General features: G+C 36.6%; 1 protein-coding gene across 1 annotated transcript in view; it reads right to left on the bottom strand.

Annotated features, from left to right (window-relative positions):
* The window catches only part of MICU2 (mitochondrial calcium uptake 2), a 74300-nt gene that overhangs the window by 11579 nt on the left and 43590 nt on the right, over positions 1 to 19131 (bottom strand). Inside the window, exons 6-8 of the mRNA XM_063305766.1 lie at positions 17006 to 17088; positions 13962 to 14027; positions 6393 to 6490 (exon numbers count right to left, since the gene is read on the bottom strand). Coding sequence (XP_063161836.1) covers positions 6393 to 6490; positions 13962 to 14027; positions 17006 to 17088 — 247 coding nt within the window. The remainder of the gene's footprint in view (positions 1 to 6392; positions 6491 to 13961; positions 14028 to 17005; positions 17089 to 19131) is intronic.

The raw sequence follows: 19131 nt of genomic DNA, 5'->3' as shown, positions 1-19131 counted from the left end.
TCATTCCCCTTTAGCACATTATAAAAATAACTAAATACAGCTATTCCCTCCCCTTATATTAAAAGAAAAAAAATTATATAAACCTCCTAATCAATTCCCCCCCAAAGATAACATTTATTTAATTATTTCCTTCCTATTACTATTCTGTATATTCCTGTCTACTATAATAAAGCTCAAACTAAAAAACATATAAATTGTCTGCCATTGTACTTAATAACACAACAATTTTAATAATCTTAATCATATTAATCCCAAAATCAAACACTTATTATTATTTTTTATTATACCTTAATAATCTTAATCCAAATCCTTAAAGACAAATAACATCAGCCAAACCCTAAAAGCAATCTGGATAAATATTCTTAAACCCATATCCCACTTCAAAATAAACCAGAGCATTTACATATCCCCACAATGTGCACAGATCTTTTTTCTTTAAAAAATTGAACAGCCCAACTGCCCCCTCAAAAACTCTGACTTCTCTTCAGGAGACCTCCCATACATAATAACCCCTTCTTTTCCATGGCGTTCTACCAGAAGATCAATTTCACTTATGGCTTGCAACTATCTCTCCCTTTAATTTCTCTAACTCGACTATCCAATCTTCCTCCAGCATTTCAACAGAAATCCCAATCTCACTCTTAGAAGAGACATTTCTGTCGCTGTTAAATTCCTCAGTTTCATCCATGACATCCCCAACCAGATGACATATTTTGAACCTCATATTTTCCACAATGTCCTGAATGCCTTACATAAAAACTTGACACGAATCAGAAAGAATCTGTTTAAAATCTCAGTGAAAGTCAGAGAAAGTCTGCTTAAACTCCTCCATGTCTCACACAGTAGATTATGGTGCCCACTATGAGCTTAACCAGCAAAAGTCAAAGATATGAAAGGATTCCGGAATGTGTTTACACAAGTGAAAGTGAGATATGCAGACAGTTCCCCAGGGAAAGTAGAAGCAGTAAACTGAAAGTTCAAAATAGCGGATTCAACGTGTAGGAAAATGCTAATACCTTCAAATTTAGTACAGAAATAACAACAGGGAAACAATTATTTACTCTCAATCCACCTTAATATTTGGAGGGAAAACAAAATCCAAAACTTAAAAAGAACTTAAAAAAAAAAATTAATCCCAAAAATAACTATAGGCACCAAGAGAACCCGCTTCTCCCTGCTGTAGAAAGCCTCTCTTAGGGTAAAAAGGTAAAGGTAAAGGTTTCCCTTGACGTAAAGTCCAGTCGTGTCCGACTCTAGGGGGCGGTGCTCATCTCCGTTTCTAAGCCTTGGAGCCGGCGTTGTCATAGACACTTCCGGGTCATGTGGCCAGCATGACGACTCGGAACGCCGTTACCTTCCCGCCGAAGCGGTACCTATTGATCTACTCACATTTGCATGTTTTCGAACTGCTAGGTGGGCAGGAGCTGGGATTAACAACGGGAGCTCACCCCGCTGCGCGGTTTCGAACCGCCGACCTTCCGATCAACAGCTCAGCGGTTTAACCCGCAGCGCCACCGCGTCTCTTAGGGTACGTGTACTTAAAAGAAATATAAATTAGGTAATTTAGAAATGGGGTGGCCGGCTTGGAAATGGTGACATCCCAGCCTCCTGGCTAGCTCTTACCAGTCGAATGAAGATGCTGTTTGCAATCTTCTAGCTGCAAGCAGCTGTCCGGAGGACAAATGGGGTGATTCCAGGTGTTTTCTTTTTTCCAGAAAACACTCCTAGCCTTCAGGAAAAACTTGCCTGAGCCCGAAAAAACTGCTGCATTGTCAGTACTGTCTGCTGAGCCTGCGGGCACAGCTGTTCAGTCTGCCATGTCCCCACCGGAAGTCCCTCCTGGCTGGATTATTGTAACATGGTCTACACAGGGCTGCCCTTGAACAGAATTTGGAAGCTGCAGCTGGTCCAGATTGCAGCAGTGTGGGCTGTACTGGGCACTTCATGAAACGGCTACTGTGGGTACAATTCAAGTTGCTGATTGTCATTTACAAAACCTTCCATGGCATGGGGCCAGGATACTTGTGGGACTGCCTGCCTTGGTAATTTCTGGTTGCCCAGCCAGAACTGGGAGGGTTGGCATGCTCTAGGTTCCTTAAATATCATCTGTTGTGGTGCTTACCCTATGGAACAGTGCTCCCCCACCCCGCCGAGATGAGCCCTGACACTTCTGGCCTTTTGTAAGGCATCAAAGACCTGGATGTACCCCCAAGCACTGGGCCGGGAGGTTAAACCAACTCTGTTGGTGGACTTGTTGTTTGATCTGTATGAATTAATCTATTGGTTTCTATGGTTGCATTATGTTCTGTTGGTTTTAATCCCCTGTATGCTGTTCAGTGTCACTGCGGTGAGATGTGCTACTATATAAATTGTTTAAATAAAGAAACAAATAACAAAGCAATGTCATGATGCAAGTTCTACCCTTTTGTACTTCCAGCATGACATTGCACACAAATAGATAAGAGCAGAGTTTGCATCATGAGGTATGTTTCATCACCTGCCCACCCCAATGCCTATGGATAAGAAGACTCTTTAGGACTCTCTTTTGACATTCTTTGCATGCGTATGTATTTCTTGTGTGTAAGCTCACAATTACCCCTTTGTTCAGGGAAGAGAAAAGGAGGATGATTGGGAAGGACAGACAACTAATAGTCAGAATACATTCTGTCATGATTTGCCCCTTAGTATAGAGAGTATATAAAAGCTATTATTGAAACAATACATTTTACAGAAATGGATCGATGGATGCTGCATTACAGCTCTGCAAGTCATGATAACAAAATATAATGTAAAAGCAAAAATGTAATAGAAAAAAATTGAGAAAGCTAAATTTCCCACAATTTTGGCTTGAAAATGTCCTGGGAAGATGAAGCAAGAAGGAAGCAGCAACTCTTTAGTCCCTTAAAGAACAAAAACTGTTTACAGCATTGTTCTGCCAATTTCAGATTAGCCCAACTAAGTCACATGCATATCACAACCTGTGTGTGAAGCATTTTTTAAAAATCCCTGGACTAAATAACATTCTGCCAGGAATTCCTTTTTGTTCCTTATGAAGCTGTTTTTGTATCCTGACTTACCATTCACTAACTACCATGCTGAATTTGAACCCACATGAAACTTTCCTGTTTCCTACCTTAGTCCTAAGATAGAATTCTTGCAAACTTCAAGTTTAGCCCTTTTCAACTTCCCTTCCTATTTTGCATACTCCTGGAAAAAACAGTGCTGGTTTAAAAGCTTTATTGCCAGCATGCAATACATAACATGTAAATGAGGTAAATTGCCCCCTTAATGATAGAGAATAAATAAAACAGAATCAAGAGCACCATGAAGTAGAAGTCACAACCCATGTAATGAGTGCTATACAGAAGACTCACTGTGTAGCATGATTTAAAGTCACTTCTGCATACTAACTTTAAATTATGTGTTGCAAAGGACAACAAATCAACAGGAAAAGTGAAAGACTAAATAATAAAGCCTACATTTCATTTCAGTATTTTGAAAAAACAAAATCTCTTAAGCATACATAAGTACCATTAAGCCTTATGAATGAATCTCTCCCCCCTCATCCACATCTTTTTAAGGAATGTAAATTACATAGTTAACAATATCTAAGCTTCTGTGACAGGTTTTAAAGCAGCCTAATCAAATGTAATCACTCCTGCTTTCTCTGGCTACTCTGCTGATCAATGGAAAGCCTTTTTAACAAGAACTTGGAAAATGATAAAAGCATTTACCATCATTTTTCCCTCTGCCTTTGACAATGATCTATGTCTGTACAGCTCATCAGTCAACTGTTGTAAAAACATCATGGCACTTTGATCAAAAAGCCAACAATAGCTTCCCATGTGAGGTAGAAATGTGAAAAACCATCAGATAGAAATCACATTTTCCCTGAACAACAGAACCCCAGAAATGATGTGCTTGAGTTACTTACAAATAAAATAATGTGAAAAGTGATATCTCCACAGAGCTTTAAAGAAAAATAGACACTGATCCTTTCATTCACCTTTCTGTGCATTAAAACAAACTATACTGTCATGTCACAATGCAGATGGAATGGATATATATGGGCAGCGATAAGGAGACACATACCAAGTGCATGAAAAATAAATGCCTCTGTTGAAAAATTACCTATATTAAACCCTATACTTATCCCAACAGCTCTAAGAGCAAGTTGTGGGAGTCCAATTTTGATTACAAGCTTCTATCTGTGTGGTAGGCAGAGGTCTTTAACCTACATTTGTTGAATGTAGTAGGTACACAGAATTATCAGTGTTATGCCTCATTGGGTCAATGCAGGATTTTATCTAATTACCTGAGGCATTCCATTTCACACTATAAATGCAAACAATCTTTTATGGGTGCACTCTGGCCTCTGGCCTTTTACAGGTGCATGTGTCCTGTTTAAGCAGCCATGATGAAAAGTCCTTGCCCAGTTCTGGCTGGTACACTGATTATGGCCCTACTGGACCAGGATGATCTGGCAATGAAAACTCAGTCCTGATCACCACTTGACCAGTTCTATGTAGAATACTCTTTTCCCAAAAGTATGTTTGGCCCTGATGCTCCTTGTAGTTCTCAAGGCTATGAAGACTATACTCTTCAAGTGTGCATTTGACAATGATGATTAGAGGTGGCCAACTTTGTTACTATCATATTACTTAATTTTTGTAACATTTTAAGTTTCTTGCTTTGTTGTACACTGCCCAGAGTCAATATAATGGGTGATTTACAAATATTGTAAATGAAATTAAAAATTTAAAGAGAAGTTGAAATCATAACTGAGACGTATGAAGCAGTGTATGAAGCAAGGGCAGTTATGAAAAGACAGAAAGGTATGGATATATTCAGTCAGTGATGTAAGTGAAAATTAGTTTGAGCTGTGTTTTCTTTTCTCAGGTCATTAATATCTTTTGATTAGTATTTCTTACTCCTTTTCTATGCTCTGAATCATATTGTTTATCTCAAAGGGGAATAGCATGATAGGCATGCATGTATGGAATTTTAAAATTAACCACCATCAAAATATGGAAAACGCACAACATTCAATCACAAACAAACACTTGTGTGACCTGAAATCTGGATGCCAAAGTATTCTTATATTCTCCAAGGTATATCCAGGTGCCTGTATTTCATGTGCTCCTGCCTAAACTGATATAAATATATCTGAAGCTGTATAATATAATATATTATATTATAAAACTGATATATCTCAACTGATATAAACTGGTATATCTCAAGTTGTATATAAATATATCTCAAGCTGTATTTTTCAGTAGATAGTGATCTTTAGGAAAATACTTATGAATGAACATTAGCGTGTAAAGTAGTCCTGAGCGACATAGGATTCAAGCAGAGACTCCTTTGCAGAAGATTCTGCAAAGAAAAGAACTGGCATTGAGTTTAATTATACTGTACTGCTAAGAGGGATTTTTTTCTTCATCATTGCTCAAGATAGTAGTAGCTTCACAGCTTCAAGTCTTATTTTCCATTTCCAAGGATACATGCTTTTTTCTGAATTTAAACAGCCTTTTTTTTAAAATAGCATTTTAAAAGTTTACTCCCAATACAGTATCAACTAATGGTCATTTTAGTTATTTGTTGGCTAAAATGTTTAATTTAAAACAAACCATATTACAATTCTGGCTTTCCACTTGAAGCAAAGAGCAGTGCACAACATGACATTGAAAAGATAGAATAAAATGTAGAATTGCAATAATCTACTTATCAGAGCCTCTACTGTTAGTTAAGCTAACTCTTTTTATTAAATGTCTAAAAGTAGGAACGTAGTCTAGCCATTTTCTGGGAATAGCACTATGTAAATTAGTTCTATTAAAGCATACCAGAGGGGAACACTATATTGATGTAATGTCTAATACAATTCCCACAGTGTCCCAATTATGGAAAGCTGTTTGGAATCCTTCTGAAGTAAAAGATATGACAAATATTTTTAAAATGGCTATAAAAATCAGGATGAGATTCCAAAGTAACCTTTTACACCTTGTAACAAAGAACAGAACAGGATGACATTTGATGTTAATTAAAAACAGCCTTATCATGCACCCCAGTTTGATTGTCGTGGTTTTGTGCCCCAGTGTGGACATCCCAGCTGATTTATAAAAAGTCTCAGTGCAGACCAGAAAGGCGGAATGCAGGCTTTGTCATCTATCAAACTAGTTCCCCCTTTGCAAGCTTAGATGATTAAACCCTTGCTTCCCCCTTTGCCTTCAGAAGTATGGGGTTAGCCATCTGACAAACCTGGAGCAAGTTTTAAATGAGTACTAAACCCACATTCCCTGTCTTTGCCTCTGCAAGCCTGCTGATCATAACCTTTACCCAGGTTTAACCATTTTAAATATGGTAAGCCTAATTCAAAGATTTTATAATACTACCTTTGGAATTCACAATACTGAAGTTTCTCTTTTCCTCCTTCTCCAAAAAAATGGACCAGTAACATGGTGTTGATATCAGCAGCTTCTATTTCTGATTCCTGTGAGAACAAACCAGGAGTTAACTTTATGGGGAAAGGGATAGCACTCATTTGTCCAATGCTACTTTTCACTAAATTAAGTAACATGAGCCCTGTTTAGGTCACTTAAAATAGTTTGTTGTGCACACTATATTTTATCACTGACTTTTATAACTGAAAGTAAAACATACATGAAGTTCAGTATTAACACAATGCACCTGGTAACGATACAATTTAGAAATTAAACACTGCATAATATGCTGTAATAGAGGTAGGGATCCTTCTTGACTGGTAAAAATATTTGGAATTTTGAGAAAATGTTGTAGGTTACTCTCGCAAAACATCTGCTATGATGATGCAGGTTGTCTAGTTATAAAATGGTTGCCAGTGCCATGGACCATTTACCGAAAGGCCGGCGGCGGAGCTCTGTCCTTCCCTTTCCTCTGACCTCCCAGGATGTTTTTTTACCGCATGTCTTTTTTGAGGATAGGGGAGCCAATTCTTAAACAAAGACTGGGCTACAGCCACTTGCCCCTTTTATTTGCTATTGAACTCAGAAATATTTATCTACTGCCACAAACCCTTGTAGAGTGTAAAATCTAGCAAATAAAGAAGTAAGCCAAATTAATAATGTAAATAACAAGGATACTAGAAGAGAGTGCAAAGATGTGGACACCGTTTTCATGGGGGAGGGGAACTTGGGGGGGGTTGAAGATTTGCTGAGATTTAAGGCACTCAGTTTGCCCCTTGACTCTCACTCCCCTCAAAGAACTGGCTAACTTGCAAGCCTCATGCAGTTTCTGTCTCCTGATTTGCAGATCCCAGAGTTGGGGGGCAGGAAGTAATGTCTGGAGTTTGCAAATCAGGGGGGAGAAACACACTGAAGCTTGCAAGATGCTGAACTCCTGGCTCTGCAGCAGACCAATTTTGGTTACAACAGAAAAACAGGCTGTTTTACCATGTTTGCAATTATGTTTTTACAGTGAGGGAAAGGTCAATAATAAAATCTAGCAGCTTTTATTAAATGTAGTTTCTAAAACAAAAAGTATACCACATAATAAATAAATGTTATCCCAAGTATATAATTTAAAAATATTCATGAAAATGCAGCATTGTAAACTGGGATATAATGAATTTCATTTGTAGAAAAACACATGGTGATCATAAGCAGTGTAGTTACTGGTAAGTAATAAAGTTACTGAATGTTTTTTTCTTGGGCTCATGTAACTAGGCAACAGCACAATCCAATGCATGCTTAAACATAAATAAGTCCTTTTGATTCCAGATTAATGTGTGTAGGACTTTAGTATTTTCAGTATTAATTGCATTATTTTGTAACCTATATTTTTCAACCATGTCTTCTAACTAGCTAGTTTGTAATATCTTTATTCATTTATAACTTTACAAAAATGAAAAATAAAGTATCTGATTTAATCAAACATTCTAGGATTATTTCCATCAGGATTTTTATCTTTCTCCAGTAGATGTTCACTAATGGATTAATTCACCAGATGCGATAGAAATAATGTTGATATTTACATTACAACACATGGAGATATTTACTTTATGAAATAAATATCTTTTACTTTACAGGTACCTTAAGCATGTATATACAATGTATATACTGTACCTCATAGTCAGTAGAGTCTGGAAAAGTGCTTGGTAGACTTCATTATAGATCCTAGTTTCTACAAAACAGAGTAGGCATATTTTGGACAAAAACTGAGCTTTGGCTGTGCTTGTGGCATTGGCATACTGACCAAACTTGACCTCTGCTTTCCTTACTATTAACAGGAAATACTGTATGTCACATGGATGCAATTCAGGCTGCTCACCCAGTCTGTATCTTCCATCTTTCTAAAAAGCTTTATGTGAAAGCCTCAGTTGACCAAGCCATGATGAGTGGTGGACGTCAATATTTATGGGTTCATCTGGTAACAACTATGAGATATGGTAACAGCATTCATAAACAAAAGAAATAAAGGCAACATGCATATGGTGAGTCTGTAAAACTAAGAGAAAGTGGGAGGATGTAATAGAACTGAATGAAGGTGTTTTATCTTGTGGAGGTTGATGAGTAATGCAGTGTAATTATGAATCAAAGGACTAAAACATATGTTAGAAGGTATGAATTGGTGACATCTAGATTGTAATGGATGTGTATTAAAGAAGAATGCACATTGGTGATGTGATAGCTGTATGTTACATTCCAGTGAATAGTGATACTGAAGGAGCCAGAGATGAGTTTTGGGAAGAAGTGTGCGGCATTTTCAATGAATGCAATCCACAGGAAAATGTTCTTTTTTCTAGGTAATATGAATGGATTGGTAGAAATGAGACAAAAGTATACCAAAAAAGGTGACTGGGCATTTGAAGACCTAAGAATGAATGGGCATATGTGTTTGCTTAGAAAAAGGTCTGTTTGTTTTGAATTTGTGGCTTAAGCATGTTTGTCATATGACATAGCAAAGGAATAAATACCAATCTAAATGCATGACTGATTTATGATGAAAGATTGAGGAAATTAATGAAGGATACAAAGGGGATGAACAATGCAAACCTGAGACAAACTATTTTGTGAGTGAAAGTGGCTACAGGAACAGAAAATACAAGTTCTCTATGAAAAAGTATTAAAGTATTTTATTTTTATATTTATTGTCTATTTGTAATTGTATTTTTATATATATTTATATTGTATGCCTATTGTTTTAATTGATTATTTTGTTGTAAACTGCCCAGAGTCCCTCTGGTGGGAAGAGATGGGTTGTGGCAAATTTGACAGACAGATAATAAATGCTAGATTATTCTCTTAACAGAATTAATGGAAAGTAGACATAAGGAGGTAGGATATAGAAGCCGCTGCTTGTACCAGAATGAAAAAATTATGTTACAGAGTGCCACTGAAATGTCTGGCATTATACTAACAAGATGTATGAGAAAGGATGCTTGATAAAATAATGAGGCAGAAGAGGCTGTGAATGAGAGGGAAAAAAATGAAAGAGAATGATTCTACAAAAATGAATCATTTCGAGATACAGAGATGTATAATGTGCAGAGCACTGTTTCTCAACCCTGGCCAATTTAAGATGCATGGACTTCAACTCCCAGAATTCCAAAGCCAGCCATGCTGGCTGGGGAAATTCTGGGAGTTGAAGTCCATGCATCTTAAAGTGGCCAAGGTTGAGAAACACTGGTGTAGAGAGACAGAAATAGTTACACAGAATGTAGTCAGAGAGAGCAAGGAAGAACTAAAAGGAACAAAGCATGCAGAGGGATTTTGATGAAAATAAAAAGTGGTTTTGGAAGTGGGTGAAAAGAGCTAAACAAGGAGCCCGGAGAAGATTGAATTAAAAATGTGATGGAAGGCTATGGGATGAAAATTAAGTGAGGAAATAATGGAAGGAGCTTTTTAGAGATTTGTAGGGAAATAATATGTTGAAGAATGGAATTGAAAAGAATACTATATATCTTAGTTGTCCAAGGGGAAAAAAAAGAAAAAAAAAAGATATAGTAAGTGCTGTTAGAATGCTGACAGGTGGTAAAACTGCAAGTGTTGACTGTAGCTGGAGAAATACTAAAATATGTTTGCAGTGGTTTAAGAAAGTAGCAGTTTCCTCAGTCCTGTGGGAGTGATAAAAGTGTTGATTTTTATTTAAGCTTCTTCTGTACAGTGAGGTCACTACAGCATTTTGAGTGAGGTGTCATATTTATTTATTTATTTATTAAATTTTGCCACCACCCATCTCCCCCCAAATGGGGGACTCTGGGCAGTTTACAACAGAGATAAAAGCTTTAAAATACCGTAAATAAATATAAATGCAAATATAATATTGAAGATAAATAGAGTATAAAATCCAGATGATGATACTACTTGGAGTATCACGTGTGTCTAAAGGTGCCATTTTAAGGCACTAACCATCTCCAGGAGTGATTACTTCCCTTCCTGCCCCAGGGAAAGTGGCAAAACCAGGTCTTTAGTTGTTTTTGAAAGGCCACAAGAGATGGAGTCTGTCTTATCTCTGGGGGAAGGATGTTCCAGAGGACAGGAACCACTGTAGAGAAGGCCCACCTCCTGGACCTCGCCAGATGGAATTCTCTTACAGACAGGGTCCATAACATGCTCTCCCTGCATGATCAGGTGGGACAGGTTGATGTGATGGGGATGAGACGGTCCCTCAGGTACCCTGGCCCCATGCCATGACGGGCTTTAAAGGTGATAACCAACACCTTGAATTGCACCTGGAAGCAGTCCAGTACCCAATGCAGCTCGCGAAGCAATGGTGTATATATACACAAGGATGATACCAAGACTTCCTGGTGTCATCCAAACCAGATGAAATTGATTTGCTACAAAAGTGATAACTAGATATAACTGGCTGAAGTCACCTGCTGGATAGCCTGCGGATTGGAAGTTCTGACACTCATGGATTTGATGTTGCATATTTCAGAAAGTCCTGCACTGTTCCTGAGGCAAAGCTCAAGGATACTCATTGATAAACCTTGCTGAAATCCAGCTACCCTTAGTGATTACACTATGGTTCAACTTAGGTGATTTCCTGATAGTGGTAGCATATTATACACAGGAATGCCCTTGGAAAAGTCTCCAAAATTTCAAATAGTATGAAATTAATATCAGAATTATAACAAGTAAACCAGATGAGATTGTGTCACCCTTTTCTCTGAAAGAGCAACAGCAGCTGCAAATGCGCTGAAGATAAAAACAAAGTGATGATGCTTGTTTTTAACGCCCAAATGGCTTAGAATCCAAATAGCTAAAGCAAGGATGATCAACTTCTGGCTCACTGGCTGCACATGGCTCCCCAAACCCCAAATTCATTCAGCCAATTTTTTTTTAATCTGCTAAATTTCAAATTCAAAGTAGTGGTTCCTGATGATCACTTTTTGTACAATTTATGCCTTCAAATATATGCATTTAGTGTGATAGGCTCAACATATCTGTATTTAGCAACTCTGCAAAACAGCCAACCTACAATCTACTGGTATCACTGAATCACTGCCATGACCATGTCCAAGTCTTTGGAAACCAAGAAAAAGAAATGAATATGGTTCCCAATCAGAGGGCTATTGACCATACCTAATGTCTCCAATTATTGATTAAAAGATGACAGCTGACTTGACTATGGGCCTTGTCCATGAAAGTCAGAATGGTATTGATACTGCAGTCATTTAGAGCCACATCAAAAGCTTTGTCCAGGCATTTTAAATGCATGAGGTGATCTTTTATTGTTTTCTTGCTTTTACATATTTTTGTTTCAATACTATTTTAATTACATAAAGATTCCATGAGTTCCCTTGTATATTCCCTTGATAAACCACGAGGATGAAAACTACTTTTAAAACCTATACATAAAAATAACCTGGCTTTTAATTATTTTAGCCATGGAAGATGAATTCCTTCTAGTTAGTAATTCAATGTTATGCTTTATTTATTGTGTTTTATCTATTGGTGTCATATTTCTTCCATAAATCAAATTATGCTATGTAAAGATCAAAATTTGGAGGATGCATTACTGACATAATTACTGATTTAACTGAGTTAATCCTCCTTTTGAACTTAACCAACTCACAATATACTGTCATCTAAATGGTATGCCTTCTCTATCCTTTGAGAATTAGACTTCTATTTGGCTATAACAGTGTGTGTAAAAGTGTTTTTACAAATGTTTCTTCATATTCAGACATTAGATATTTTTCCAGTCTGTAAACCAGCATATATAATTTGTACAAAGGCACATTTTTGCTTTACAGAAAACCTTGTAAATATCTGTGTGTTTTCTCATCATGAAAATGAATGCTTCAACTTACTTCCCTATTGTTCCAAATGAAATAAAATTGTTTCACATGTCAATATCAACTGATCATTTCTAATTTGAATTGGGCTTGATGAAATTAAAAATATACAATAAAATTATTTTCAATCACTAAAACATCCCATCTGAATTGTAAGTTAAGTCTTGACCAGTGATCTATTAATACAATAAAACCTTAGAAGTAATTCAAAATTATTCTTAATTTCATATTTATTTAATTAAATATATTAGCAATATATTGTTCAGGCCATTGAGTTGTAATTTTTTTTTTTTCTACTGAAAGATGCAAAATTTCAACACCGATGAATGTTTGTGATCAGACACTTGTAATACGGAGTAGTACACTGTAATAAGGAGTACCACTGCTTCTTCCTCAGACAGAGAATTGGAAGTGGAATGAGAAAATAGTTGCCCAATTGGAAACACTTCAGAACAACCTGCTCAGGAAAACTCTAGGTCTCCTTTAAGGGACTCTTGCCACACATTAAGAATGGAAGCAAAGTTGTTCTCAGTTACTGTCAGAATTCATTTAGCATTGCTGAATGTTCTCGGAAACTTAATAACCTGGAGGACAATTTAGTTAACCCATTGTATGAAATTAATGGGCAAGTATGCCTCTCATCCTACAAACCCAGTAATAACATGTCCATACTCATGTAATTTTTTAAAGATTTTTTTTATCCAGCCTTATTTTTATAAATAACTCAAGATGGCAAATATACCCAATACTCCTTCCTCCTCCTATTTTCTCCACAACAACAACCCTGTGAGGTGAATTGGGCTGAGCGAGAGGGACTGGCCCAAGGTCACCCAGCCGGCTTTCATGCCTAAGGCGGGACTAGAACTCACAGTCTCCTGGAGCCTTAACCACCTTTCTTTGGGATGTTTTTCCAACTTCTTAGTCTAGCCTAGAGTAGCATTGGGATATCTTCACTGTTTCCCATCCAAGTATTAATCAGATCCAACTGTTTTTTTTTAAAGATTAGCCAATGTCAAGGTGCGGTCACTTACTGTGGACCCTTTAAATCTGAAGAACTGTATTTGTCACATTTCTTAGATATTTGATTAAGTTTTCATTTTTGATAAGTTTTATATTATTTATAAACTCTAATACAGTTGTAACTACAGGTATTTAAAATGTATTAAATATATTACATTTTAGATACTAATGCTAGATATTTATACCCAGCTTGGTATAGTAGTTAAAGGCACCAGGTTGGAGACCATTCCAGTCCTGCCTTAGGCACAAAGCCAGCTGGGTGACTTTGGGCCAATCCCTCCCTCCCAGCTCTAGGAAGGAGGCAATGGAAAACCACTTCTGAAAAATATTCCAAGAAAACATCATGGACATGTCCATATAGTCACCAGGAGTCAAGACAGATTGAAGGCACCCAAAAAACAAAACTAAAAATTAGGTATTATTATCCATGACATATATCTTTTTTTAATAATCTTTTATCCATATTTAATTTATAACTTTCATCTTAGCGCTGAGTTCCCTGAGATTAGAAAAGTATCTTAGAAAAAAATCTGAGTCATTAGGATCTTATTTACTATTTACAAATAGTAAATAAATAAATATTACAACTGTTTTAATAGAGAAAAAAGTTCTATAGATGCAGCAAACAATCCACATGAATCCCCCTTGGATTGGTACCTACCTGAGACAATATGTCATCTCCTGAAGCTGTTTTAAACTCATCTTGCTTTCCAATTATTTTCTGAAGCTAAAACAAAAATATGTATTTATTATCTTCTGTTTTTCTGAGTGTACTCAGGGCATTCCCATAGCATACAGAGAATATTTAATGAGGCTGTAAGATTGAGGCCTGCTTTATTTATTATCAAAGTTTCTATGCAGAAAACCTTCCACATAAGAACACTAAACATGCATAGAACATATAAATTATATATGATTTACAAAGTAAATGTAATGTGCAGTGGGAAGCCCAAATATAGAACTATTACACTGATGGAAGGAGAGGGGCAGGAAGGAATATTTTATTCCAGGACCTTCCATGAAGGAATCTGGTCACATGTGAAGCTGCTCACTCATTGGAATCAATTCTTTAAACCCAGAGGATTTAGCATCACATTCATCATTCCTAATCATTATATATTTAAGTTTTTGTTTGAATAATCCCTGTTTGTGCTTTCCCCAGCCTTGATCACTCTCCTTAATCCAGAGAACCTATACACTGTCTGCACTGTTTAGGAAGGCCCCAATTCTTTGGAGTGGCAGGGGTGTGTGTATTAGGAATACGATGGGAAGAATTGGTTGCACAATGGCCTTATTACAAAAATATTGAATATTATACAGAAATATATTGTAAGTTGAAGTAGGGCAGCACAGAGTCAAAGAAAAGTAAAAGCAGAGAAATGCCATTGATTTAAGAGGTTTATCTCAAAGCTAAATGAGAGCTTATATATGTACAGCAAGGATTCTCCAGTTCAAATTTTGATTCAGTCAGTTTACTAAGTAGCTTTATGCAGCCTAACTTCTCTTTTGCTTATTCTTCCCACCTGAAGTATAGGAAAACACTATCAATCTGACTAGCAAAATTAATTGGCAAGTCACATACTTTGTGCATGCAGGAAATATTATTATATCCCTGCCATTTCTAGTTAAAGATTCTCAGGCAGTAGCAGTGGGAAAGGCCTTCACTAGATACCATGGACATCAACCCAAATTGAAATAGTCGCTACTGAATAAGAATAATCTCACTCTGTAGATTGTAGCTTTAAAAGAATTATTGAAATAGCACATTTTAAGCATTCGGCAATAGCAAAAAAAAGATATTTTTTTTTATAAAAAGATGTGTGTTTTCTTCTTTTGATTGAATAATTATGACCGTATATAAAATAAAAACAGGTTTTCAAAAAAGTTTTCCATCGAATACTGCATTTGTCTATTACTTTAAATCCCAATTCAACAGAGTCCTGGCAGGAATTTTTTCTGTGAAACATTGCGCAGCAATTTTATCATGAATACAAGAGATTTAGTACAGTATAGCACTGCTAAGCCCCCCTACCTTTCAAAGATGTTAGCACCGGTCCTCAAATGGATAGCAAAAATAAAAGAACACAGAATTTATTATTTATGATAACAGCATGGATAGAACCAGAAAGTGCAGGATTTAAAGGCGCTCAGAAGAAGTGCTTATGTTTATCACTGTGAGAGAAGGAGCATTTGACCTTATTTCTGAATGATAAAAATGAACTCTCCCTAAATCTCCTACTTTATGAACCTAAACACTTACCTTTGATTCCTCACAACCAATATCAGAAGAACATTCTGGCAGGTTAGGTTTGAAAAAGCAGTATTTTCCTAAATGTTTGTTATTCAGTTGTTCAGTCACTTCCAACTCTTTATGATCTGCTGGATATCATATTGCCTGGATTGCCTGTTAGTAATGGCTTCTTTTGAATTCTTGTGAGATCATGGTTGTGTTATAGCATCTAGCACTTTATTTATAGCATTATCACATTTATATCCTGCAGCAATTCAAATCAACTTTCACCATTTTGCATGACAAATTTAAACACAGGCAAATTTAAAACATCCACAATAAAAATTAAAACCTTGGCTTGTGTCAGCCTCTTTCTGATTGCCTTCAATTTTTCTAAGAATCAGGGTCTTATCCTCCACATTTTATGTCCAAAATGTTTAAGTTTTAGTCCTTCTGGTGAGATCTGTTTTATTTCATCTAATATGAAATACTTGTTCTTCTTGCTATCCAAGTTATTCTTTCCAAGTTTTCTTTGTTCAGCTTTTCTGATGATCCTGCTTTCCAAACCACATGTTACAACTGGGAAAACCATGCCCTTGACAATACATTGCTTTGTTGTCAGTGAGGTGTCTCTGCACTTTTAATATCTGCCACAGTCCTTTTTCCAAGGAGCATATGTCTCTTTATTTCATAGCTACAGTTACCATCACTATGCGTTTTTGAGCTAGGAAGATAAAGGATGTTATTACTTCAGCTTCTTCTCCACTTATTTGCAATAGGATGGCAATGATCTTAGTTTTTTTAAAATATTGAGCAGTAGACTGGCTTTGGCACTCTTCGTTCACCTTCAACAGGAGATTCCTTAAGTCTTCCTCATTTCTAGTCATCAAGGTGGTATCATCAGCACATCTGACAACAGTTGTTAGATTAATTCCATCATATTCACTGCATCGCACCTTCTCTCTAGATGATCTTATCTTGTTCTTAGCAGAACAAATTCACTGATATTTCTGTTAATTGAATGCTTTGGCATTTTATTTTGAATTGTGTATTTTGTGTATCATAATAAAAAGTTAAAATATTCTTTTATATTAATTTCTACAATGGAGATTTTTCTCTAGAATTGATGTATTAACAGCTTTGGTTGCTAATTTTTCTATTCCACAGCCACAATGGGAAATCTTGATGTTCTGAACTGTTTTGCCCCAACAAGTAATACTAAGCACTGTACACTTCATTAATAAAAGAAAGTAGAAGGGCATATTTGACATAATTCATTATCACCTCAGTAAAAATATACTCTGGTTTATAGTTAAGATAATATTCATGACTTAATTTAGAATTTTAATTTCAAAAGCAGAGGAAGAAATGCTTAGTAGCTGTACATTATGGGACTGGTGCCTTTCAAATGGGTTGGATCAAATCCCATGACTCCCAGCCAGCAAGGGCAACTGATTAAATGTTTAAAACCATACCTTAAAGAATTCTTTTTTCTCTACTTGTTCATTGCCATCTGCATCCAACATTTTAAAAGCAATATGAAATCCAGTCTGTGGTTCTACAATAAATAATAGATTTGTTCAAAAATACTGTCTGCTACTCTAGTCCCCTATAAATAGACACAAGCTTCCAGATGTATATAACAGCAAATTGTGTTGCATAATAGTTAAGATACTGTACTAGGACCAGGGAGACCCAGGTTCAAGACTATCCTCAACCGCTGAAATTCACTGGGTGACTTGGGGTCATTCACTCATTCTCCTATCAACCTACTCTCTGAGATTGTTTTTGTGGAGAATACTGGGTGAGAGATCCTATGGATGCCATCTCAAGCTCCTAGAGTAAAGATGGGATATAAATCTATCAAATAAATAAATAAATGCATGTGAGGCCATATTTTTAAATCATTTCTAGTGACCTAACAGCCAGGAACCACGCTGAGACAAGGAATAGGTCTCTGGTGTTTTATTACTGCTACATAACAGGAAATCCTAACAAACTGAAGCGTGGGAAAAACCCAGACATATAAACCCCAAAGGCTAAGGCGGGCCTGATCTGTGTCTCTTTGAATGGCTACCTAATTCCTCAGTACTACGCATGCGCCTTACAGCCTGGATGGGAGCCCCCTGCTTGCCATCCTTACTCACGACATCTAGATTTATCTAAAGTATCTAAAATTATTTAAGTATTTAAAAAATGAAGGATTTACCAATTCGGTTCTTATTTTTAAGAACACACATTACAAGTTTTATACACAGTAGGAGAATGCCCTAAACTACAGTTTGCGCTACCTAAAAAGAGGCTCAGCAAATCATTGTTTGGAGAATCAAATAGAGAATGTTTCAACTGAGCCAATGTGACGGCAAAACCAATTAGACGGGAAAGAGGTTCCAGCCATTTGAGTGAAGACATAAGATCTACTAAGAGTACACAAAGAATGTCAGGGAAAATGAGATGTTCCTTTAAGCTTTTACACACACACACACACACACAAATATAGAATTACATACCATAGCAGAGCCTATCAAGTGTCCCTTCAAAATTTTTGACTAGATAACTTTAAAAATCCTTACAATTCTCAGTACACAACATTTATGTATATCAACAAATATTTCACAAACAGGACATCTACAGTTTATTGCTCAGGAGAAGCCATAATGATTGAAAATGGCCACTGAATTTTATTAAGTTGACATTCTGAGTCAGTAAAACTATATATGGGGCGTATTACATTATTGGAGAATAAAGCAAAATGATAAAGCAGTGACGCATACCATCTGTTACAACAGGTTGATAAGGACGTAGCCCCACATAATATATAGAAGCTAAAGCGGCTCATGCAGCTCACTAGATGACATTCTTATCTGATATGATGCAGCTTCAATGGTATGTATTTATAAAGTAAGGGAGCTTCAAAGAAAAGCTCCACACGCTTGCATTTAATTATGCAGACAATACTTTTAGGATGAGAGTATCAGATATTCATATTGGCTCTTAATAGAAATTATATTTGTGTGTTGGCTATAAAAAGAACATTTAACTTTATAAAAATAGTTAACAGCCCATAATTTGGTTTTTTAAACCATCATGGGATGGAGATGCCGAGACAGAAAAACTCAATCAAAGACTATTCAACCAGAGGGATGAATCCTCAGGACTGTAAATAGGCTTCAGCCTTACACACCAGCTTTCCTCAATTTGATGACTTGGAAATGCAGCTAGGAATTCTGGGAATTATAGTCCTGAGACATTTGGAAGCAAGCTGGTGCTTATTCTCCTCCAACCACTCCCTTGATCTGGGAAGGTGATAACAGGTGAACCGGAAAATTGTGTATTTGAATACTGACATCCCTAAACACATTTTCTCTCATTCTCTCCAGGTCGGGAAGATCTTTTCAAGGAACAGGGAAGAGGCAGAAAGAGGCCATGCAAGCTGAAGATATACAAGTTGAAATTTAATCCAGGCATCATGGGGTTAGTCAACAGGAAAATGGAATCAGGACACAAGTTTGCACACTCCCCCAAAGAGCAAATTGACAGTCTAGAAATGATCCTTGATTGCAGAGATTTTCTTTGTGCAGCCCCACCAGAGACTAGCATC

This window comes from Candoia aspera, chromosome 5, assembly GCF_035149785.1.
Source record: "Candoia aspera isolate rCanAsp1 chromosome 5, rCanAsp1.hap2, whole genome shotgun sequence".
NCBI lineage: Eukaryota > Metazoa > Chordata > Lepidosauria > Squamata > Boidae > Candoia > Candoia aspera.
The sequence above is the reverse complement of the archived record's forward strand: the minus strand, read 5'-3'. Positions and strand labels throughout refer to the sequence as shown.